General features: G+C 43.0%; 1 protein-coding gene across 1 annotated transcript in view; it reads right to left on the bottom strand.

Annotated features, from left to right (window-relative positions):
• The window catches only part of TMEM47 (transmembrane protein 47), a 36,544-nt gene extending 11,357 nt beyond the window's left edge, over nt 1-25,187 (bottom strand). The window contains exons 1-2 of the mRNA XM_034754626.1: nt 24,734-25,187; nt 6,110-6,250 (exon numbers count right to left, since the gene is read on the bottom strand). Of these exons, the coding sequence (XP_034610517.1) occupies nt 6,110-6,250; nt 24,734-24,959 (367 nt within the window). The 5' untranslated portion in view covers nt 24,960-25,187. The remainder of the gene's footprint in view (nt 1-6,109; nt 6,251-24,733) is intronic.
• Nucleotides 25,188-26,307: the final 1,120 nt, after the last annotated feature.

The raw sequence follows: 26,307 nt of genomic DNA, 5'->3' as shown, positions 1-26,307 counted from the left end.
CTGGGGCCGCATCGCTCCGCTTCCTGCCGCAGGTGAGTGCGGGGGAGGCATCCTTTCCCCAACCTCCCCGCACTCATCAGCAGCAGGAAGCGGAGCAGCCCGGACCCAGCCCGCTCTACTCCACCAGCTCCCAGATGCGACGCTCTGCTTTCCAATGCAGGTGAGTACGGGGGGCATCCTTTCCGCAACCTCCCCGCACTCACCGGTGGCGGGACGTGGAGCGCCGCGGCTGGGAGGTGGTGGAGTGGAGCAGGCTGGGGCCACATTGCTCCACTTCCTGCCACTGCCGGTGAGTGCCTGTCAGGGGGCAGGAGGTGTGGATAGGGGTCGGAGCAGTCAGGGGACAGGGAGCAGAGGGGTTGGGTAGGGGGCGATCAGGGAACAAGGAACGGGGGGCCAAAGTAAGTTCGATATAACACAGTCTCACCTATAACGCGGTGAGATTTTTTGTCTCCTGAAGACCACGTTATATCGGGGTAGAAGTGTATACGGCTTCTCACCTCCCTCCTCTCCCCACTCCCCCCGCATACACTGAGTAATACCACACACTGAATAATAACTGCTAGGTGCTATAATTTCAAAGATTAGCACACATGCAAGATATAGATATGAAACAACTAAGAACAAAGTCAACCAAATCCTGTGCATCATGCCCTTATAGTCACTAGATTTGGAATCTAATGAGCTGAGAAGGGAAGTGAATTTCAAAGACATGGGCCCTCGGATAGGGAGCGTGTGCCCAGTTCTCTGTCATGAACTGTTGAAATCCAGTCTCTGAAAGCAACCATTTCCTAACTGATCTCCACTGCCTTGGAATTGTATAAGGCAAGAGAGAAGGGTCTCTCAGCTATAACTGGTCCCAAACAGTCTGAACAGGGCTTTAGGGTACTATTCAGGGTTTTGGTGGTGGCCTTTAAAGAAAATTCCTGTCATAGTCCTAAAATTTATCAAAGGGGTGGGATTTCCTGCCAGCTCCCTAGCCAACCATTGTCTGGGAGCAGAAGGCTGACCCTACTTCTTGCTGCCCAATCTCCTCAAACTGAAAGAAGAGATTATTCAGGGTGCAGGACAAGAATCTGATCTTTGGGCTGGGAGGCCGGTCTCTAGGTATGAAACTGTGACAGTGTGTACCCCTATTATCACACCTTTTAGAGGATCATGGTAAAACTTGTACAAAGTATGAATTGTGAGGGATCATTTGAAAACGTATGGCACACTGATCATTATTGTCTTGGTAAAATGTGTGGCCATATAGTATGTGAAGTTATAAAATTCCACTGTGATATTACATGTTCCAACATGTTCCGGAGTGCAGTCACAAACTGCTTCTCCAGAGACAAAAAGCTAGCCAATGCCTCAGCCAGGTGTCAACGAGATCAAATGGACCATCACCTGATTAAGTGGCCATTCTTCAGCATGGGAGAGGCTGTGGGCAAAGAATCTGAATTTTGACAAAGAAGCAACTTGAGGTTCCTGTCCACACAGACTTTCTGTCTCCTGCACCTCAGCTGGAGACAATTCTTGCACAAGAGAAATAACTACAAGATGACAGAGCAAACGCCCCAAATCATCTCTTCTTTTCTCTCTACCAATGGCATCAACAACACCTGAAGAAAAAAGGAGTAGCATTGGACTGGGGAGGGATCCTGACTGAAACATTCAGCCACTAAGACAGGGGGAACTTGTGATGAGTGAGACCTTTGCTTTGAAGTCACTTAACTAATACCTAACTTAACAAGCTGTGTATTACTTTTTGTTTTTTTTTGTAACCAATTCTTTTATGCCTCATTACTTGTAATCACTTAAAATCTATCTTTCTGCAGTTAATAAATCTGTTTTATCTAAACCAGTGTGTTTGGACTGAAGTGTTTGGGAAACTTCATTTGGGATAACAGGATTCAAGCATATCATTTTCTATTAATGAAATGACGGACTTTATATGAGCTTGTATTGTCCAGCAGGGCAGGTGCAGAGCAGTATAAGATGCACATTTCTGGGGGAAAGTCTGGGACTGGGAGTTTACTGGTGTTGCCCTGCGTTGCAATTCATTAGTGGCTGGCTATAGCACTCAGACAGTATAACTTAGCGTGACTTACATGCTGGAGGCTGTGTAAGAGCAGACCAGCAGTGGTTGCTCTCACGGCAAAGCAATGGAAAAGGTACCCCAGATTGGAGAATTGAGGAGACACAGCTGTCCAGTGGTCCAGATTGTACCCTGGGTAATGTCACAGAAACTATATGCAAGAATTGGTCAGAACACAAAGATAAATAGGAGCCCTGACCAATATTCCCTCTAATTTTTTCCATCCAGGTGTGAAATAAATTTTGTTATGTGTCCCGAGGTAATGTTCGGATGTGCGCCACCAGTAGAAACAAAATACCTAGATATAATATATATTTTTTAAAAGTTACCATAGAGATAATTACTCTAGTCAGGAAAGGTTAGGCATTTTAGAACGCACTACTCAAAGCATTAAATAAAAATTATGAAATGCATAGACCAGTCAAAAAAACTAAAATAACACACTTTGAAAAACTAAAATTACAGAGAATATATGTTCACTGCAGGAAGTACTAAGAAGTAACAACAAACAACAACAACACAAGTATGTGTTGGGAGGTGAGTGTGAAAGACTGCACGTGTGTGTGTGTGTGCGTGTGTAGAGAGAGACATACAAACTGCCTGTGTGTGTGTGAGAGAGAGAGAGACAGACAGACAGAGATTGTGTGCGCTGCGGAAGTCTCTGAGAGACCGTGCGCTGTCTCTTTAAGGTAAAGGCACTCACTCACCACCTGGAACAGCATTCAGACCTCAGACCCTTGAGGTTGTCCCCTCTCCTCTGCTGGAGTACAGGGGCAGGGGGACATCCTGATATCAGCACCCCCCTCCCCATCCACTCTGCACAGACAGCAGGAGAGTCCCAGGAGTAGCAGGGCTCCAAGGCAGAGGGCAGGAGCAATGTGAAGCACTGAAGGGGGCGGGGGGGGGGGGGGGGAGAGAGGCACCTGAATACACACTGCCAGCTGGATGTGAGCAGCTCTGCTAATCAACTGCACGGCACTTCATTCAGTCCTGAGCGGATGCCCCAGCACACAGCTTAGAGGAAATACAGGCCCTGACACCATGGCTGAGGGACTGATGTCAAAAGGGCACTTGGACTGTGTGTTTGCTGATAAAGGTGTTGCAGTGATTTCAGGGTGAATTCCTGTCTCTCTAAAGGCTGTAGGATGAGTCTCTGCCCCAAAACAAGTGGTAAGAGTTTGGAACAAGTAGTTTCCCAAGACAGGAGCCCCTACCAGGGAGTGTAACTCAAAATACAAATGAAATATACATTATTCTAAAACTAGATCATGCTTAAATACTCACAACTAACTAATGCCCTACTATGGAAATCCCTTTGGGGACGCTCTTCAAGTTTCAGTGTGTAAAGCTTCTGACACGTCCTGGAAACAGGGGGCAGCATTTGCCTGCTCACTTTATTAGTAGTTTCTTATATTGCCCAGTGCTCAGAAACAACTATCTGGATGAGAGCTCCATTATTATAGGTGCTGCACGAGGAAGAGACAGCCTCTGCCATCGAGAGTATACAAACTAAAAGGCCAAGACATACCAAGGGTAGTGGGCTATACAAACAAGCAAAGTGATCAGGTGATGATTGACTAGCATCTTGTTTGCTTCACAGCGTTTTGTAGGGAAGGGGCTTGGTTTTGTTCTTATTTTTTTTTAAATATAACTTGTCCTCAATTGCTCCTCTACTTACCCATTGTTAATTTCAAATGTGTACTAAAATGTAAACTATCCCTATCTGCTGTTCTAGCTAACCTTCTGCACTGTGTTGGCCCACTCTCAATAATTAGCCAGGGTTGCTTCACTACCTGTTGTGCCTCTGCCTTCCTACTCCCCAAGTATCCTACTACACACACACATACTTACTAGCTAAGGCCTTTTGCTGGGAGAAAAAAATAAAAGTGGTAGCCAACCACAAAAGCCCTCAACAATTATCCAGAATCTAAAGTCTTTGGAGGACACTCTCACAATGTGACATGGAGTGGGCTGATTCCCATCCTTACACATTCTCATCTGCCCCCACCACACACAGTCAGTGGCTCTAGGCACTTCTTTTGTTCCACCTGGAGTAGATATCTCCATCTGAAGGGAGGGGGAATAAATTCTTAAGCACAATCACGCAGGTTCCTGGAGCTGGGGACCCTACAACCTCTAAAATATTCTGAAATCCACAAAGACAATCTGAATCTAGAGACATCTGCATGGAAGGCAAACGCCTCTGTGCTCCAGCCTAGATGTCCCCAATAGCATCACAGGTCTCGCAGGGTGATGCCTGGCCCCTGTCCAACTCCAAAGATATTTGAAAGAGCTGTGACCCTTAGGAATAAATGACAACGTCAGCATTAAATCCCAAAACCATTCCCCACAGATTTGCCAGGCAACGTTGCACAGGCAGCTCTTCTTGGCCTCACCATATCCCTCCCTCCATCACATTTTGGGCCATGGCTCTTAAATACAAACAACCTAGGGTAAAGGAAACAGGTAAATTATCTTCCACATAGTAGAGCATTAATATAGTCATACTGATGTAGGTAAGTGTGAAGAGCAGAATTGTTGTAATAAACAAGCAAATTTATTTTAATCCCAGTGGAAAACATTGGGATTCTTTCTCAGGCTCTCTCCGAAAAGAGAAAGCAAGGTTTTTATATAAAAAAGAAAAAGCTACAAAATTTAATAAGATATTAATTAAGCAATAAGTCATGATAGACAGTATATTTCTGGGCAATTACTGCACAGTATTATGAGACATGGAGTCAAAGGCCAAATGAGAAACCACCAGAGAAGTACAATAATCCCATTTCCCTAGAAATTAACTGCCTGGAGTGTTTTATAATGTTATGGTTGAAGGGGAGTTTAAAAAAGAAAAAATAAGAGAGAAACTAGTGCGTTCATTTAGTGGGCATGTGTCAGTTAATTCACACACAGATCAAAAAGATCCATTTCTACTCAAGATTTCTGAACCCATTTTGCATTTTCTCAGTAAAAACAAATGAGACAGACAACAGTAATATTACATGCATAAAAGTGTGTCCCTATCCCTGCTAAATTGCAGCAGGCCAACTGCATTAATACATACAGCAGGGGGCAGCAGGATCCTTCCCCAGAGCTTTGTTTCAGCTCTAAATACCCTTCAAATTCTAAAAGCCTATCTTTTCATATCCTTGAAAATGGCTTTTTTTAAAATCCATCTAGCAGACTAGATGTATCTGTCAGTCTCTTCATTATGGGCTATCAGAGAGGCTTAATCTGTTGGCTCCAGCACAGATATGATTGACAGGATGAAGGGAAGCCATGCTTGGTGGATCTCGCGGGGGAGGGGGGAATGTATCATTTACCGGCCAAGCCAAAAACACCAGAATGCATAATAGGACAGGATTTGGTATGGCAATTATATACTGTATTGCAGAATTCTTGGGGCCTATTTGTTTTAAAGGTCTTTCTTGAGGTCTCACTGTATCTCTGCATAAACTGTTCCATTTTGGTGCTTTGAAAATCAAAGAAGAGCTTTACAGTATATAACAACCGTTAAAATTAATAACTAAGAGTTAACCAATTAAATTAATTCTCTGGTGGTGCAGGAGCAGAAATAAACACCTTTAAAATTTAATCCCATTTATTTTCATCTTTATGGCTTCGGGGTTCATTCACCATTACGAATTAATTGTTCAATCTCAAATTTTAAAAAAAACATGAAAACTTATCAGAATGGGCTTCAAGAAGAATAAAGGGGGACATGAAGCAACACAAAATAACCTACTCAAAAAGCTGGTACTTTTGAGTTATTCCCTGCAGTCCCTCATGCCACAGGTACTTCAGACAATAATTATTTGTTTGCATTGGATTTAGAAGCTGCAAGACTGCAAATGTAAAAATTATTGACCTATTACAAAATTGATATCCCAAAAATGCTTAATACTATTTAGCATAAGACAAACAAAATGTCTCTGAACTATTATGACTACAGTGGACATCTACTGCATGAAAGTGAAGCTGTGCTCATAACATTTTAAACACAGTTCTGGAAGTGATTAGTTTATTTACCTGCTGCAAAGAGCATGACTGCGAGTGGTCTGTAGAACCGCCTCCGAGACCCCACACAGATCGAGATCAAACCAATCAGGAAAGCTATGAGAATGATGGTAGCACCGCCCAGAAGCAAAGCGAGAGTCGCTATCTGCCAGTCTAGAAAGAGAAAGAAATAAAAACAATTGCAGCAAAACAACAAACACTTCCCCTACAGAGGAAAAGGAGAACTATGAAAGGTAACGAGCATATCAAGCCCTGAGGAAACTCACAACCATTTTTTCTTTTTGTAAATGAGTGCAAATCCTTCAGGAGTTTTTAAATGCTTCATATGATAGATACAAGTTTAAAGACAAATCCTGCAATCCTTTCTCCAGATTCAACTGGGGGTTTTGCCTGAGAAACAACTGCAGGAGTTGAGTCTTTGGCTTTGTCCAGTTTAGGAAGAGAGGACAAGATTAGGTCAGGATTAGTTAACATGTGTTAGTTTAGTCCAATCTAATTTACAGCTTTCCCCTAGTATTAACCTTTATTCTACATTATTCTACGTGTCCTTTGGAATGGTGGTTGAAGCATGAAGGGACATATGAATCTTTAGCGCATCTATCATGTAAATATCTTGCGATGCTAGCTACAACAGTGCCATGAGAACACCTGTTCTCACTTTCAGGTGACATTGTGAACAAGGGGGCAGCATTATCTCCTGCAAATGTAAACAAACTTGTTTGTTTGAGCAATTGGCTGAACAAGAAATAGGACTGAGTGGACTTGTAGGCTCTAAAGTTTTACATTGTTTTATTTTTGAATGCAGGGGTTTTTTTGCACATAATTCTACATTTGTAAGTTCAACAATCATGATAAAGAGATTGCACTACAGTACTTGTATTAGGTGAACTGAAAAATACTATTTTGTTTTTACAGTACAAATATTTGTAATCAAAAATAAATATAAAGTGCGCACTGCACACTTTGTATTCTGTGTTATAATTGAAATCAATATATTTGAAAATGTAGAAAACATCAAAAATATTTAAATGAATGGTATTCTATTATTGTTTAACAGTGCGATTAATCTCAATTAATTTTTTTAATCGCTTGACAGCCCTAGTTAATACCTTGACCTGAGCATGTCAAAGCTGACCCTCATGAGGAGCATTGTGGGGTCTGATCACCCATTTATGAGTATGAAATGGGAAGTGAGGTAGCCACACAAAAAATTTCTTGAAGGAAAAAAGAAGACACATTCAATAACCTGAATCATAAGACTCAGAAGAAGGAGGGAGATATTACAAGCAAGAATTCATTTTGAACTAAAAACAAGGATAAATCCAGAAACTTCCCAGTGCCAAAGTAATGACTGTAATAAGCAGAATGGGCTAAATCCTAAAGTTCTTACTCTAGATGCAAATCCTTACTTACAATGAAGTCAATGGGAGTTTCGCTTAGATATAACTGCAGGAATTGGCCCAGTGATAATTCACAATCATCTTGGCAGTCTGGAATCACGTATTTCTGTACACTGTAAAATCCACCCCATGCACAGGGCCAGGTAATCCCAATTTGAGGGTTTAATCTGAAATTGAGGGGGCCTTGTGCTGACCATGTGCAAAGAAGCGGATTTCAACCTTAGTCCCATTGCAACAATGTGGATCATAGCAACAACTCCAGTCATTCAGAACTAGAAAAGAGATAATCACCAACACAAATCCCTACAATGAGTTAGTGGGGAGAGAAAGAGCTATGGATACTTTGGATCTCTCACTGTCTGGCACATCTAGTGCTGATATTTCACTTGGAATAGAATAGCAAAGTGTATGACTATTAACTCTGTACCACAGAACTGATTTAGGACCTCATTCTCAGCATGTATTTAGAGATCAAACATTACCAGTATAAGATCAAATCAAGAAGAATAAATTGCCCAGAACCTTTACATTTATTTTTAAAGGCAAGCAAGCAAAATATGTTCAAAATTAAGCACATTTTGGTTTCAACAACTAGTTAGAAGGACTCCTACAGTATGGATGATGGATGAAAGAAATGAAGAGGAAGCTGTGAAAAAGGAAGTTTGTGAATGCATTTCTAAATGAAAACAGTATTGTTTTTTGAAAAGCCATATTTGTGCATGTTTTATTGTCATGCTATTTAAATGTTTATGCATATATTTTGTCATTTTAATTACTGAAAAACACCCAAATAATATTTCAAACTATTTATTCTTTGTTTTCTTAGCTAAGCAATCATTAGGAAGACATATGCTCAGGTGATATTGTGAATTTCAGTTTCTCACACATAGAAATGAGCAAGAAGGACATGCCTCTTAGGCCCTGTCTACAATGGTGAAGTTTGAACTGCTGTAACTACACTGATGTATTTATGCCAGTGTAAATACATTCTACATTAAAACAATATATACATAGTACACAACTGATTCAAACCCATAAAGTAGACACACTGCAATAACCTGAAGAGGGGCTTACCACCCGCATGACTTATCCCAGTAAATCACCAGTAAGTCATGTATGAGTGGAGCATCTCTTTGCTCATGGGTCTGCGCCAGCGTAACTATATAGATGCAGTTACATTAGAGAAATTTGTAGCAATGAAGACAGGTCCTCAGTGACTGAGGTTCAGATATTGGACTGTCTATGGCCTGGGAACCAGGAACTCTTTAAGTCTCCTACCCTGACTCAATATATGCAGTTAAAGAAGTCATTTACTCTCTCTGTGTGTTTTTCTATTAGTGAAATGGAAATACTGTCTTATTTACCTACAGGAGTATTACGAGGACTGATTGATTAATGCTGATATGACAATGAAAATTTTAAATGATGATCATGTTTCTGATTTATAAGACAGACACTTTTCTAGTAACAGAATGCTGTGCAAAATGAATATATAAACATAGCAGCACCCACAGATATCAAATGGAGGAGCATCCCACCAACATGGAACCACATCAGAGAAAACCCTACACTTAAAAATTGCACTGGTACAAAGACAAGACAAGTAATTCATCTCACCCAGAAGGTAAAGCCCACCGAAGAGTGCAAGTATAAATCAAATTGCATACACATGGAGACACTAAGGAATGAAAATTTTCAATGCTTACAAATAACAGGAGATTACATGTTATCTTCAGGATGATCAGAAGCCAGAATGTCTCCTTAAATAAAGGTGTGTGACACTGGAGCTACAAGGTGATGAGAAAGTTAAGAATGCTACTGCTTTCCAAAGGGATTGCAAATAGGTAATAGATAAGGCAGGAAGACAAATCAAGTGGTAACAATAGTCCAAGTACAAGATGTGAACTTGGGGTAACATCTTAGCCACCAGCTCAGACACATTATGGATTTTGGAAAGGTTAAAAACAACGATACCACCATGTTTCATTACTGATGTGGGCTGTAAGCAGACAAATCAATGTTGACAAACACCTATTTTCCAGACTAAAAGATTTAAATTCAGTGTGATTACTCACATGTATAAAGTGATGGATGTGACTGAAAGTTTGAAAATTGAGGCCTTATTGATCAGTATTAGTTTTATTGGTTCTGAAACATGATCCACTTACATTGTAATAGTCCAATACATCATAGCAGTGCATCACATCAACCAACAGAGCAAGACTTTGGTGACTGCAACAAAGTTGTTAGAAATTGTGCTAGTCTTTTCACTATGCCTAAATGGTAGACATCTTATATAATTTGGGATTTAAAAGAATGGTCTCCTCAAATTTGAACCCAAATTTAGAAACTTAGATTTTGAAAGAATGGCTTTTTAAAAATCTACACCCAATTGAAATATTTCCAGGGTATTTTAAAAGCTTAAAAGAAAAGGTATTTTCACTCATAAAGTGTTTGCAACACAAACATTGCAACACTGAGAACCTGAAATTGGTCATGAACAAAAGTGAAACTGACTTAATTGATTTTCATTGGACAAGCTGAGAGAAATGCAAAAAGAAAAGTAATAAGTAAATTATGTTTTAAAATTATTTCAGTTTTGAAATCTAAGTTGTTGTTAGTAACAAGTAAAGAATTACATTAAATGTGTCATAGAATCATAGAATATCAGGGTTGGAAGGGACCTCAGGAGGTCAACTAGTCCAACCCCCTGCTCAAAGCAGGACCAATCCCCAACTAAATCATCCCAGCTAGGGCTTTGTCAAGCCTGACCTTAAAAACCTCTAAGGAAGGAGATTCCACCACCTCCCTAGGTAACCCATTCCAGTGCTTCAACACCCTCCTAGTGAAAAAGTTTTTCCTAATATCCAACCTAAACCTCCCCCACTGCAACTTGAGACCATTACTCCTTGTTCTGTCATCAGGTACCACTGAGAACAGTCTAGATCCATTCTCTTTGGAATCCCCTTTCAGGTAGTTGAAAGCAGCTATCAAATCCCCCCTCATTCTTCTCTTCTGCAGACTAAATAATCCCAGTTCCCTCAGCCTCTCCTTATAACTTATGTGCTTCAGCCACCTAACCATTTTTGATGCCCTCCGCTGGACTCTTTCCAATTTTTCCACATCCTTCTTGTAGTGTGGGGCCCAAAACTGGACGCAATACTCCAGATGAGGCCTCACCAATGTCGAATAGAGGGGAATGATCACATCCCTCGATCTGCTGGCACTGCCCCTATTTATACAACCCAAAATGCCGTTAGCCTTCTTGGCAATAAGGGCACACTGTCGACTCATATCCAGCTTCTCATCCACTGTAACCCCAGGTCCTTTTCTGCAGAACTGCTGCCTAGCCATTCGGTCCCTAGTCTGTAGTAGTGCATAGGATTCTTCCGTCTTAAGTGCAGGACTCTGCACTTGTCCTTGTCTTTTGGCCCAATCCTCTAATTTGTTTCGGTTACTCTGGACCCTATCCCTACCCTCCAGCATATCTACCATTCCTCCCAGTTTAGTATCATCTGCAAACTTGCTGAGGGTGCAGTCCACGCCATCCTCCAGATCATTAATGAAGATATTGAACAAAACCAGCCCCAGGACCGACCCTTGGGGCACTCTGCTTGATATCAGCTGCCAACTAGACATGGAGCCATTGATCACTACCCGTTGAGCCCGATGATCTAGCCTTTAATTCACACCTGCTTGATCACAATTAACATACCTTAGTATGTAACTAGACATTCCTCATGGAATGCCTCTGGGATAGATATGCTAAGCAAGGGGACTACAACTCCTATCAGCCCTCTCCCCACTTCAGATCTCCTTTCCCCTAGCCAGGAAAGGGGAACGGTCCTGAACCAGGAAATGGCTGGACTCTGGCCACTGAGGTCAGGGAAGTTGAAGCAGAAGTTGCATGGCTAGCCAGAAGCTGCACAGAAGCTAGATGCAGAGAGGAATCCCCAGGGACTGTACACAGAGCCACCTGTGTCCAGGCTGGGATGCTGGACGATAAAGCCAGGTATAGGTCTGCGTGGTACTTATGTGGGAAAAGCAGCAGCTGGGCAGAGAACCAGTGCCCCCATGAGAAACAGTAACTGAGCCGGACCTAGAACCCTGCAAGCTCCTATGTGCTCCAATAGAGACTGGACTGGAAAGGACACCTCAGGCACTAGGCATGAAGAGCCCTGACTCTTGATTTGTACATGCCATAGGAAACAATCACCCCTACACTGATCCTGGTGGGTGTTTTTATAACAAAGAGATTTATTAATAATGTTATTATTTTAGGGGTATCACAAAATTTGCAAAGTCTATGTGATTTTTAACCAGAAGAATTTCATACATATTTTCATCATCCAGAATGTGCCATACAAAACAGAAAATGAGCCTTTAACATACAAATGCTCTTCTCAATTAAATAAAATAAAAATAAATAGTCCTGGCCCCTTTGACATTAATTACTTTCTTGCAACTCATATTTAAGTCTTTGCCTTTTCCCATCTGAGGATAACTTCAGTTTCATATCTATTTAGAAATTCTGCCAATTTTTTAGCTATTTATAAGCACAATGTTAATTCGACCTCCCTGCCACCCGGTAAAGTGAAGTGAACCTAAGTATTCAGCTATATCTTCATTCTTAATTAAAAATAGCTTTATTTGTCCAATTTCTTTGCCAAAATAGTACTTCAGTTTTAGGATAACATCAGCAGAAGTCATAAAAGAAGGATAAAATGTCTCCAAGTTCTGAGAATAAAAAATGTATTTCCTTTTAATAAAGAGGTCATTCACGGTAAATATGTGAAAAAGCCATGCAAATGTTTTGTGTTTCAGTACTTCAGTGTTTTGGGGCATTCCTGGAAAAGAAAATATTTTTCTCTCCACAGAACTCTGGATTGAAAGTGGCTGTGAAAATACATATTGTAATATACTGAATATTAACATACATTAGCTCTTTCATATACTGTAAGTAAACTTAGTTAATCTATTTTTGGAAAACAAGAAAGATAAAAGATAAAGCCAAGGATGTACAAAATTTGATTTGGACAAAAGTTCTCCACTGAGCCCTCTGCTTGTAAGGAATGAAATAAGCGAAATTATTTGTGTCACTGACAGTGGTAATGAAACATTAGAAGAATTTCTGAACAAGAAACTTTAATATTAGAGAAAATACTATTTTCCTTATTCTAATATTCTCTCAGCTTCTTAGTAGAGCTTATACCTAGGACACATCCCAGCCTCCTCCTGTTTAGCACTCTGCTACAGATTTAAATAACAGTACACATCCTCAGAGTTTGTATTCTGTTATATACAGAATTTAGATCAAAGAATGATGAACCTGAAAGAATGTGCCAAGTGAAATGCAGAAAAATTGACACACCTACACCAGATGCAAAAGAAATTAAGTATAACCCACTGAGTGTCATAGCAATTAACTAATAAAGCAAATAAGATAATGAGAACATTTCTAATTACTTTAAAATGTCAACAAGTGATTTGTGCAGTTATAAATAGCTATATATCTCTCCTTTTGCTACAATTACAAACCTCCAAAAACAAATTAATCATAAAGAAACATAAATCATCATTAAAACAAAACATAAAGTAGAGTATACTTTCTAAAAAGCTCTCTGACCAGCAAACTTGTCATCTCTTTTCTTAACATTATCCATATGCAAAGACTAGCATGGCAGGCCTGATTCTCTTCTCATACCCAAGTAAATTAGGAGTAACTCCATTGAAGTCAGTGGAGTTATTGGTGTAAAAGGAATATCGTGACCACCATAAAACTCTTGTGGTGAAATTACTCCACCCACATAGAGACCAAGTATGTAGACTCTACGTGAGTGGAGCACAGAACGCGCAAAGAATTTCTTGGAAAGGTTATTTGGATTCTACGCAGGCAGAGTGCAGAACTGTTAATGACGTGAAATCCACTCCCCACCTTTCCATCCCCACCAAGCCTGGGCCAGGCCATGGGTCTGCTATGCAGTCCGTCTCCGCAGCTATGAGCGCAGAGTACTGGGGCCACCAAGATCAAAATAAAGATGGATCTGCAGCCTCTGTCCTTTTGGCTCTCTTCACAGAGGTCCTTTGCACATCTTGCAGAGGTGCACAGACACCCCTGTGAAGTCACTCCATCAGCAAACCTCCAAAGCAGTCCCTTACACAGGCACTCCATACTATAGGTGACTTTTCTGTGCTATTTATGTGCTTATATTGTTCTCATCATCATGCATGACTGGTGCTGCCCCTTTTGATCTTTGCATGTTGTAGCAGATTCTTAGGCACTTGGGAATATTTTACCTAAGGCCAATCCTGTCTACATGAAGCCATTGTCTGTGAACCAGCCCTATTGTGGCTGTATAAATAGTTTTCTTAGGGTTGAATACAAATACTTTGTTGAGTCATTGCTCTGTTTGTGACATGAAACTGAATTTTGGCACTCAGTACAGCTATCTAAGTCTACAGATGCACTGAAAGTAGCCACTCATGGGAAAATTCAGAAGTATTTTTATAAACCAAACCCACCAAGTTCTGCTGCTATCTTAGAACAAGAAAATGTGGAGACAATAAGTATTTTATTAAATACCAAACTCCAAATAAGGCATATTAAAAGAAACACATATTTATTAATTAATTGAACAAAATATTCCAGAATATATTTTTGTACTTAAGACTCACAGCTAAGGGGTGGAGAGTTACCATTTTCATAGAATTATAGAATTGGAAGAGACTTCGAGAGGTCATCTAGTCAACTCCCCTGCACTCAACTAGGACTAAGTATTTTATACACAATGATCCAAATATTACTTGTTTTACTCACATAAAATGCCAGTTAAGACCTCCAATCTACAAACTGCTGTTGTGATAGTTGGGCCTACAAATTTAGCCTAATTGTGAGCTCAACTGTAAAAGATATGTAAAAGTTCATAAAATGTCAACAATAACCTATAATAAGTTTTGATGGGAACAGTTGTGGAAGGGAGACAAAAAAACTGAATTAATCCAAACAAAAAGATCTCGTGATATAATTCAAGACTTTTAAAATCATAGTAAACAAGGAAACAAGAACTAAAATTTTAGTAAATGAGAAAAGTGTGAAATCAGTGAATTAAAATTGTGTCAGAGACTAGGTCTAATTGGTGGACAAAATATGAGGAGATAGGCTATTCCATCCATCACTCCCTCTCTGGGTCCTTAAACAAAGAGACTTTGTGGGGGAAATATGGAAAAACAGAGGGAGGCTACTGGAATGATCTTCACTGTCATCCCCACCATTTGCTGTGATCCCAGACCCAGGGCCAGTGCTACCATTTAGGCAAACTAGGCAGTTGCCTAGGGTGCCAAGATTTGGGGGCACCAAAAAGCAGTGCCCCCAATTTTTTTTTTTTTTTTTTTTTTTTTTTTTNAGGCAGTTGCCTAGGGTGCCAAGATTTGGGGGCACCAAAAAGCAGTGCCCCCAATTTTTTATTTATTTATTTATTTATTTTTTTTACAGCGTTCCTGGGCTGGGCTGCTGGCAGCATGCTGACACGTGCAGCTCCGACTCCCTCTCCCAGCGCAGCGGCCGCTCCACTTCTCCCGCCTCCCAGGCTTGTGGCGCCAATCAGCTGTTTGGCGCTGCAAGCCTGGGAGGAGAGGAGAATTAGAGCAGGGGCTGCGTGCTCGGGGAGGAGGCAGAGCAGAGGTGAGCTGGGGTGGGGAGCTGCCGCAGGGCTGGGGGGAGGGGGGAAAGTGCAAGGTGGAAGTTTTGCCTAGGACGCAAAAGTTCCTTGCATCAGCCCTGCCCAGACCTTCATCCTAATTCTGAGAGATGTCCCAACCAGACCAGGCCAGAAAGAGGGACCCAGATGACATCGCCACCTCTACCGGCTCCAGCTTAATCCCAAACACCACCTGGGATGAAATGGGATCGGACTATAATAGGAGCAGCTTCAGCCCATTTTAACTAACTTCTTCTCTCAGGTTCTTACCCACGAAAGCTTATGCTCCCAATACTTCTGTTAGTCTTAAAGGTGCCACAGGACCCTCTGTTGCTTTTTACAGATTCAGACTAACACGGCTACCCCTCTGATACTTCTTCTCTCACAGTGGTTCTCAACCCACTTACCATTGTGGGTTGCATATGCAGCTTTTTGTGTGTTATCTGAGCTGCATCCACACAATATATATACTACAGGTCTGGCCCTGAGGATGTCACATGGGCCGTAGCTGTGTGGTGATTGGGCCGCAAGTGGCCCACGGGCCACAGGTTGAGAACCACTGCAGGAGGACAGTTATTACTATCTTGAACTAGGATCGCCAACTTTGTAATATTTAAAAACCGGACACTCCAGCAGGAGTGGCGGAATCACCCCTGCCCCGTCTCTTCCCCAGAGTCCTCACTTCTGCTCTGCCCCCTCCTCCTGAGGCCCTGACCCCGTTTGGTCCTCTTTTCCCTTCCCCCTGTCACTCACAGCTCTTCCCCTCTCTCCCCCACCTCAGCCCGGGTTGGGAAGGACTTGCCTCCCTGCCTCCCCTGCCTGCAGTAAGCTGACTTTGGGTATCAGGTCAATAGATCTGACCGGACACTATCAGGTCCCCTTTTCGACCGGATTTTCCAGTCAAAAACTGGGCACCAGGCCACCCTATCTTTAACACCATCAGAGAGACTGTCAAACTAAAGGTTTTTTCCTTGTAAGATGCTCTCCAGCTAAAGGGAAAGAGAATAAGGAATGTTGTTAAAATAAAGGTCTTATGTTACATTCCAAATGCTTTAACTGGTTTTCCTTATTTTCTGTATCTTTAATAAAGCTTTTAAAAAGAAGTGTAATGGTTTGTTTGCCATAGTGCTAAGGTCTCTGCATGCCAAACCCTGGACCTTATTTAACATGTTTGACAGTGACTGGGTTACGTTAACACCTTTTGTCCATTTATTCCATCTAAATTAATACAACACTTGCTCCATGCAGGCAGCACCTGGTGTTTATCTGAAATGGCACTGTAATCAATGGGGGTCTGTGCAAAGATCCATTTGCACAAAGCAGCATGCAGGATCAGGGCCTTATTCAATAGGAGTTTTGCATAACACAAACAGGATTTGCAGTACAATTTTCAAAAGCACCTAGATGACATAGGAGCCTAAGTCCCACTATTTTCAATTAGACTTAGGATATGTCTACTAGGGTTACCATATTTCCACAAGCAAAAAAGAGGACACTGGGAGGGAGGAGCCCCGCTCTAGCCCTGCCCCTGCCCCTGCCCCGCCCCATCCACTCCGTCCCACTTCCCACCCCCTGATTGCCCCCCTCAGAACCTCCAACCCCCACCACTCCTTGTCCCCTGACTGCCCCCTCCTGGGACCCCTGCCACTAACTGCCCCCAGGACCTCAGCCCGCTTCTTGTCCCCTGACTGCCCCCTCCTGAGAACCCCCCACCCTCACTGCCCCCCCTATGACCCTACCTGTCCCCTGACTGCCCCAACCCTTATCCTCACCCCCACCCCATATTCACACCCCCACCCAGACCCCCGGGGACTCCCATGCCCTATCCAACTGCTCCCCACCCCCTGACAGGACCCCCAGAACTCCCAACCCATCCAACCCCCTCTGTTACCTGCCTGCCTCGATCCCTCTTCACACCCCTGCCCCCGACAGCCCCCTCAGAACCCCAGACCCATCTAACCCCCCCTGCTCCCTGTCCCTGACTGTCCCAACCCTTCTCCACACCCCTGCCCACCTGACAGCCCCCCCCCAAACTTCCGACCCATCCAAACCCCCCTCCCTGTCCCCTGACCAGGGCCGGCTTTAAAGAGCCCAGGAATCGGGCTGCTCTCCGGCCGGCGCTGCTGGGGTCTGAGCCGCCGGAGCCGGGGCTGGTGCCGCTGGGGCCCGAGCTGGGCTGGGGCCGCCGGGCGCCGCTCGGCCTGGGCCGGAGGGAGCCACTTGGCCAGGGCCATGCCTCCCCGGAGCTCTCCTCTCGCGCCCCCCCGCCCCAGCTTACCTGTTGCTGCCTCCCGCTTGCCCCTGCTTCTTTTCAGACTTCCCACAAAGATCTGATTCGCGGGAAGCAGGGGAGGGGGAGGAGCAGATGGGCGGAGCGTTCAGGGGAGGGGAAGAGGGGGAAGACAGCTGCAGGGCCAGACAGCGTGGTAAGGCTGCAGGGGATGGGGGGAGCCGGGAAGGGGCTTTGGGTGCCCAGCAGCGCTTGGCCGCCGCTTTTCTGTCTATAAATGTCCGGGATTTCCCCCCGGTCGGCTATTTTTAGATTTTTTAAAATCCCCCCCAGACGGCTATTTATAGACCAAAAAGCCAGACATTTCCGGGGAAATCCAGACATATGGTAGCCCTAATATCTACACTGCAGTCATGGGGTGTGATTGCTGCTTGTGTGTATATATCCAGCTAGCTCTAATCGTTTACCCTTAGTCTTCAGAGAAGAAAGTCAAATCTATCCCAAAGATATTAACATCTAGTAGTTGGTAAATAATACAGATTTGCATGTAAAAAAAAAAAATGGTGCCAGGATGCATAAGTTTACAGATGTATGAACGACTTGAGATGTACCATGCACTTGATCATTTGGCCATTGATGTATTGCTCCCGAGGAAAGTAAAACAATGTTTATTTAATAAAAAAATCCCCCAACACAATTGGATACTACTTTTCCTTTTTAAGCCAGCTGCTCTCGCTTTTCCAACCTCACGGAACACAAGCTTCTAAGACCTTGTGGGATTATTCTTTAGGTGATGAGGAAAAAAGTGTTTTCATCAGATGAAAGAAGATATACTTGATGTGAAATGCTTAACACTTTTTTTAAAAGGTGCTATACATCAGACATCTCTTCAGCCAACCAATCTTCAGACTACAAGACAAGCACAGTATTACAGGAAATCATGTAATCTATAATTTATTCACCGTGTAATGTATGCCTAGGAATTTTCTGCCCCAGATACACGACCTTGCTCTGAGATTCATATAGAATGTTTATTGTGTTGAAACTAATTGCTGGGCATTCATTCCAATAATTACAGAAACCTAGAAATCTTAGAATTACAAGTAGCTAATGCAGAGAAAGGGAGGGAGACAAAGAGTGAAGACATACTTTTCAAGGTAAAAAGAATCTAATCTCTCCTTTTCTGAGCTCCTATATACACACCTATGCATTTGGCTTGTAATATTTCAACAACTAGAAATGGGGGCGGGGGGAGATGAGAGAAATACACTTCACATTGCAATATGAATGTCATTATTTGCCAGAATTATCATTATTTACCAGAATTAGCAGAGTGCTCAAAGCTAATGAGCAATTTTTTCCTAACATTTGTAAAACTCATTTCAATGTACCCTGTGAAAAACTATCAGCACTTCAAAATCACTCAAAGAGCATTTTCCATCAAAATGATGGTCTTAATATTACTAATCTGGAGCAAGCAAAAAATGAATGAAGCAATACAACCTGACAGACCCTACCCCCTCCTACTTGTTAGATTGGATCCTATATAATCATCTTTGGCCAAGGTTACAGTCCACTTGGTTCTAAATATACGTCTCATCAAATATTTAATCACTTCTATTATCACTAGCTTTAAGAGCATCAAATTTCTGAAACCATATATTTTTTTTTCAAATAAGCACCCTTTAATAGAAAAGTAAGCATTATAATTTAAAAAGTGATAATGCACAAAAGCAGTTGTTAGGAGACACTTTACTGAAAATATCTTTCTTGCTTTGAAAAAAAACTGTTGGGTGTCTTTCTTTATTTGAATACATGCACACACACACCCCTTATGTGTTTGCTTAGCGGGAGTATTGCTGGGTTCCATGTATATACTTCCAACTTGGGTGACTGGAGAACATGTTTGTCTTTGGCTTTTCACTCCAAAAGGCCCAGAAACACAGTGTGTTTCATGGTATGCTGTAGTGGGAACATGTGTGGCCTAGAAGAATGAACATAGGATTTGCTGTGAAAAGGCCCTGAGCTCTAATCCTGGCTCTGTTAGCCAGAGCACGGTCTTGGACGAGTCACTTTGTCAGTTTCCCTACCCATAAAACAGGGAATATACTATGCGGCTGATGGGATGACTAATTAGTTAGCGATTCTAAGGCACTTCAAATATATTTCAAGCACTATATAAACACTAATTATTATTAACAGAACTTCATTGATGGCAGGTTTGAAGTAAGCTTTTTACTTTTATACTGAGTCCACGTAAACTGCCAATTTAAAAGAGGTGAGCTTGTTGAAGGATGGATTAAATAACCCAACAGGCACCTTAGCTCCAACCTGATATTTTGAATTACTGTATGAGGATTAATGTTTCTTTACCACTGACAGAAAAGAATGCTGAAAATGTTTGTATCCTCATAGGTCAGTATTACTCCTTTGGGCGGGGGGGACAGGAGGAAAGAATGTGTATGTTCTGGAATTATGGAAATCTGTTAAGAAAAAAACACTAAAAATCAATTTTCTGTCAAGGCAGAAGAGAGAAATAAGCTGCACTTGCATTTTATTTAGTTTGGCATATAACTTTTTTGGATACATCAGTAAAGTACAGAAGTTTTCATGCTAGCTATGGGACTGAGTATTAATTTTCCATTCCCGTTTAACTACCCGTTTTTAGACTTAATAAAATTACATTTGTTCTGCTTATGCTACTTTATAGCAAGCCAGAAGAGGGTACTGTAGTGACTACTATCTTGCTGAGCTTTTTGCAAATATGTGTCAATACCTACTCACTTAGAGCAAAGATCCATAGCTTCCAAGGACAAAGTCACTTTCGAGCTAGCAACTTTGCTTTGACGCAATTGCTCAGAATCAAAATAAGCATGTATGTGTCATCCAAGACTATTGACCATGTTACTTTAGAAATTTTCACCTAGTGTATAATTTAGGTTAAAGTCATGCAAGTAATCTGACACCAAACAAGGACAGTCAGTTCTACTTCATTTTTTTAAGAACAGCTTATTACATTAGAATAGGATTTGAAGCACAAAACTACAGTTAAATAATTTTTAATATGCACTATGTTCCAAGTTAAGGATGGATTATCAGCTTACCTTCAATGACTTCTGACTACTAAATTTAAACATCTATAAAGACCTTGTTGTATTTATTCCCTTGGGTTTGTTTTGTCTTTTAAACCTTCCTGAAAGATTGTAAAGAGTATAATTTTCTTAAAGGGAATTAAATGTTGCAAATATGTGTATTTAGGTGGTTTACTAAAAAGAATTAATATGTGCCCTATAAACCAGAAAAGCTTTACACTTGTTAACTATATTCATTTATATTCATAAATATTTTTATGTGTATTATTGATGCAATAAGCCATAATGCTCCCCGAGGAGCCATTTTGGTCTATAAAATACAGATGTATATATTTAAACCAAAATACACATTTACCTGATATAATTGGTTCCTTCAGAACTGATCTGTTTACCAGTTCATATTTATATGTATTTTTGATTTGACAGCATATGTTGGCTAAGGTCTATTGTAAAAAAAGAACCCAGGTTATATAGATGTGTCATACCATTTTTATATAAGATGCATTTAATTATATAGAAATGTCATGAGAAATTAAGTGTGCAGGCTCAATAACCCCTATTTAAACATGAACTTCTTTTGCCTTAAACACATTATAATTTAAGAAAAGCCTAACCCACATCAGAATAATAATCTGCAAGATTCTGTTTAAAAACAAAGCCAAAGAAAGCATCTGAATCCTGTAAATCCTTGGTTTCAGTCCCACATATTTAAAAATCAGAAGGATGACGTTTTAAAAAATTTACAGACAGATTTGCACATAGGCAAAACTCTGCATGTTAAGTTTTTGCCCCAGACAAAATTTGTGCTGCAGCACAACTCCTAAAATACTTAATTGGCGTAACCAACTCTTGCAATTGTATTGGAAGTCTTGTGATACTTTGTGACTTTTCCTTAAAGCCCCAGCTTCTGGAAATGTGTGATTAGATAAGAATATCAGCTTTCATTTGAAAACTAAATTAAGGTTCTAGCCCTCAGGGTTGCTGAGAAAAAAATCAAAAACATGACCCAAGTGAACCCTAATGACTCAAAAGCCAGGAGCCAAATACAAAGAACCCTAAAATGTATTTACATTTTTTAAAAAAATCTCATGCTTTTTAAGCCAATCTCGCGATTTTGTTGGCCTGACTCATGATTTTTGAACACATAGGGCTGGCAATACTAGGAAGTATTCACACCGCTCTAAGTATAACAATGCTAAGAAAGATATGGGGTGCTTAGTTAAAATTATTTTAAAAAATCCTCAAGAATAGATGTATACTGTATGTCAAGTGATGGAAGTATTGACATGAATGAAAACAGGCAAAAGAAATTATTTTGGATTACCGCCCATGCAATCACTCTCTGTAAATTCCTTGATACAAACACAACAAAGTAGCTCTTTTGACAGCAGTTGGGGACCCTAAGCCTAGTTATGACAAAAGTTTCCAAAATTTACTGCTTACTATATTCTTCATGTAGTAAGAAATTGCACTGCAAGAACTCATGATGTCATGGAATATGGGTCTGATCTAACTCTCACTGAATTCAGCGGGAGCCTTTCCATTGACTTTAATGGGTTGTATCTGGCTCTGAAGAGAAGTGGGGCAGAAAGAACAGCACAGTTTCTCATATTTCAGGTTCCCTTTGAGAGCAGGATCATGTGCCAAACATGAGGAAAGTAAAGGTCTTGTTCTAGTCACCTCAAATAAAACAATCATTCATTTCTTCCCTAGTAGCTTGTGAAACCTGGCTCTCCTTAAAGGAAAATGAGCAAAGCTGTTTCAAAGAACTGGAATAGAATCGAACAGTCAAGAATTTCTGCAAGGGGTAGAGAAAGGGTCAGGTGAGGGCAGCAGATCTGCTTTGATTTTTAACATGCACTGCCCAGCAAGGCTGCATTGACATCTTAACCCATCCCCCTTTCTCCACCCACCTGCCTCCCTCTGTCTTCCATAAAAATAGAAAAGGTAGATGACTGACAAAGCAATTAGAGACAGATTAACAACCCTCAAATGCTGCTTTGCACTATCCAGCCTCTTTTAATTCTCCACATTCTTTTGTGGGGAAGGGGCAAACACACAGTGAAAGAAAGGGGGGAGGAGATGAAGCCATCTGAAAAGTCTTTATGCAATCAAGGGGATATTATTTCAGGACACTGAGAAGGGGCAAAGGATTCGTTGCTAAGGAGACACTTCGAAGCTGACATTCCTACATAAATTTACATTTATCCTGAAGAAGGAAAAGAAAGCTGTCCTCCAAAGTTTGTTTAAATTCCCTGGTAACTGAACCAAGATGACATTTTTAAGAGTAATTTTTGCATTACACAGTCTAAAACAAATAACACTAAACCCCACCATACGTTACCCCAGACACTGACAATGAATAAAATAATTTAAGACAACCAACGAGGGGAATTCTGTAATATTGTTTTCAAGCAGAGCTTAGATTGGTTCTGAGAACTACAAAATGATTTAGCAGAAGCCAGGAAAAGAAGAAATTCATGCATTAAAAACATACAGTACAAAACCAGGCTAACAGCTAACGATCTCTTCCCTTGCACGGTTACCAAAAATCTGAGGGCAACGACTGACACACATAGATGCTTTAGCAGTTTTTTCTGTGCGGGTTTTGATTTAACTTGTAAATGTTTCCATTGGGACTCCAGAAGTTTTTGCAAGGAAGCCTAGAAAAACCCGTTAAAAAGCAGATTTTTCAAACGAATGGAATCCAAGAGGCAGCTTGTTTGTTTCATTCACAGACCGTTTCTGAGTATCCCAAGCAATTTTTAAATAGGAAAGGTGCCCCCTCTCCCCCATCCATGAACAAAAGAGGCAAAAAACTGAAGAAACGCCAATAGACCAAAACGAGAGACGTGATTATAGGGCCAAAGGAATATGAAAGGAGAGGAAAAGCAGGGGTGAAAGCAAGATAAAAGACTTGCCGGTATGCGGGGCCGGCTCCGGGCGGAAGGGGCGGGGCTGGGGGTCAGCCTCCCCAGCTCCATGCTGACCGGGCTCCAGCCGGGAGCCCCGGGCCCTTTTAAATGGCCGGGCCCCGGGACAGCTGCCCCTTTTGCCCCCTCCTCCCCCCCATCGGCGGCCCTGCAGGTAGTGTAGCTTTCCTGGAAAGGACATACACTTGCTAAGAAGGGAAACACATAACCGGGGGGGCTGAGAGGAGCAAAGGGGTAACAGAATCCAGAGGGTGTCTGCTCAGGACAAAGTAAAAAAAAAAAAAAATTCTTATCTAGTCTGATCTGCAGATCACTGGGCTGGGAGCCCCAACTTTACAGACAGATCCTGCTGGTTACTTTGGAGGCGATATAAAAATTGCTCCTTCTTTGGTGAACAACCACCAGCGGTCAAAAACCAAAACTAACCAAAGCTCAGGACCTTTTGGCATAGCAAAGACAAATGCAGCCACCTAGCTGATTTACAGAAACTACCTATTCTTAACCCGCTCCTGCCTCCCTGACCACAAAATAGAGAAAGGGCTTGGTGGTACGTGGAATTGTGGAGCTCTCGGCACATATGCATTATTTAGACAATCACTTATCTATCCATTTGGAACTAGAGAGAGGGATGGGTAGGAGCAGAGGTGCAGGACTGGGATGCAGTATGGCAGAGTGGAACCTGGAAGGCAGCGCTAAAGGAGACAAGGGAGACTGGACTGCATTACTAGATAGCAGAGGACTGGGATTGGGATGCAGCACTGAGGAGGAGAGGCAGCAGAGAGGGAGACTGGGATGCAGGCTGGCTATGGAGGGGGAATGGGATTTGGAGACAATGCTGGCGGATAGGCAGGCAAATGAGGATACAGTGCAGGGTGGAAGGTTAGGGGACTGGGGTAGACTGGGTGGAGTAGTGCTAGGTCGGAGTGGTGGAGTGGAATGGCTAGGGTATAATGGGTGGGAAAGCTGAGTATGGGTGGATATTATGGACGGCTGAAGGGTGGGGGATGGATAGGGGTGGCGTGGCTAGGTCGGAGTGACTTGGGTAGAAGGGTTGGCTGGGTAAGGGTGGACATGGGCAGCTGAAGTGTGGGGTGCTGGGTAGGGGTGGATACGGGTGGATGAAGGGTGGGATGGCTCGGTAGGAGTGACTTGGAGTAGAGATGCTGCCGGCGGCTTAAGGGTGGGATCTCAATGGGTGGCTGGGGGAGATGCTGGGGAGGGGTGGCTACAGGCAGCATGGCTGGGGAGGGGGTGGCAGGGAAGGGAGGAGATGCTGTAGCTCACCGCTGTGCAGGGTGGACTCGCAGAGCCAGCTGTCCAAGTTGCCGGGCTTGCGGCAGGACTCCCACAGGGACAGGTAATACTGGTGGTCTGCCGTGACCCAGGCCGGGCTCAGCACGGCTCCCAGATCCAGGCACAGCGACAGGAAGATGCACATCAGCCCCACCAGCTTGAGCGGGGTCAGCACAGACACGCGCACCTCCTCCATCCCGCTGCCGGCTGAAGCCATGGGGGCCGGGGCAGAGCCGCTCCACCCGCCGGCCCGGCAAGCGCAGGAAGGAGAGAGGGGCAGCCGCGCTGGTGAACTGCAGCCAACCCAGAGCCCCGCGGCGGGGCGCGGTGCCGGGCTGGAGGCTGGACCCCTGCTCTGTCACAACGCACCAGGTGCGGCAGCAGCAGCTCCCGCCAGTCCCCCGGCTCTCTGAGCGCGCACAGCCCCGCTCCCCGGCTCTGCCCAGATCACTCCTCCCCTCTTCCCTCCCCCTGTCTGGGGAAGGGGGGGAGCTTGCACGGGGCCCCCCTCCGAGCCACGCACGTCACGCCCAGGGCTTCCTCCAGGGAGCGGGGGAAGGAAAGGCTGCTAGCCGCCTGCCTGGCCCTCCCCTCCGACACACGCTGATCTCCCCAGCCAATTGTGGGGAGAGTTGCCCCAGCCTGTTGCCTGGCTCCTGCGAGTGCCGTGGTGGTGGGGAAAGGGGCGGCCGTGCCGGGATGTTAACGCAGATTAACTCCCCCTGGCGGCTCCACCCCCCGGTTCGCCGCGATCCCCTCCTCTGCCTCCCCCCGATAAAGTTTTGAGGAACTTTTAGCTCTTCTCCACTTCTCCAACCAGGGCAGCCTCTCTGCTCACCTCTCTCTCCCACTCTGCGTCATCTTCTCCCCCTCCTCCCTTTCTTCTCGGCTGTGCCTGCCAGCCCCTAGAGATCTGCTCCCGGGGGCTATTTGAACCTGAGCAGTTTGGAAATCAATTCGCAGAGTTTCCAAATCAATCCTGTTCTCCAATTTACGCCACCTAGGGGTTGTCTTTCTCTCTTTTTAATTTGGCAGGATTCATTTCTTTAGCAATCTGTTCAGACACAAAACAAAACCCTTTCGGGACCATTAAATACAAAAGGTTTCTCTGGGGAAGGTTACCAGCCCCGCTGAGAGACCGTGCAAATAAGAAAGCACAGCACCGTACAGACGAGATCTCTTCTTCCCACCCGACCCAGGCACCCCTTACACACGGAACTCTCCACTCATAACTTGGGTAGGAGGTGACCTCGATTAACGCCTATGATCTCAATCGTCTGGGAGGCGTGAAAGTAGATCATGCAGTTGGTAATCTCGTAGTTAGATTTGTTTAACCCTAAATTTGTTTTCGTGAGAACTAATCCATCAAAACCATACTTGAAAAGATATGGTGGGTTTTTTAAAGAATGTCTCAGTCTGGTTCAGATGACGATTTCCCCCCCCCCCCTTTTTTTTTTTTTTTCTGGGACACTATTCTGAATCAGTTTCGGGCAGGGAGGGAAATGAACCCAGCGGACAGGCACGAAAACAAAAATGTGAGTGAGGAAGAATGCCTTTGAAGCTAT

This window comes from Trachemys scripta, chromosome 1, assembly GCF_013100865.1.
Source record: "Trachemys scripta elegans isolate TJP31775 chromosome 1, CAS_Tse_1.0, whole genome shotgun sequence".
Classification (NCBI taxonomy): domain Eukaryota; kingdom Metazoa; phylum Chordata; order Testudines; family Emydidae; genus Trachemys; species Trachemys scripta.
This window is presented reverse-complemented; position numbering and strand designations above follow the sequence as displayed.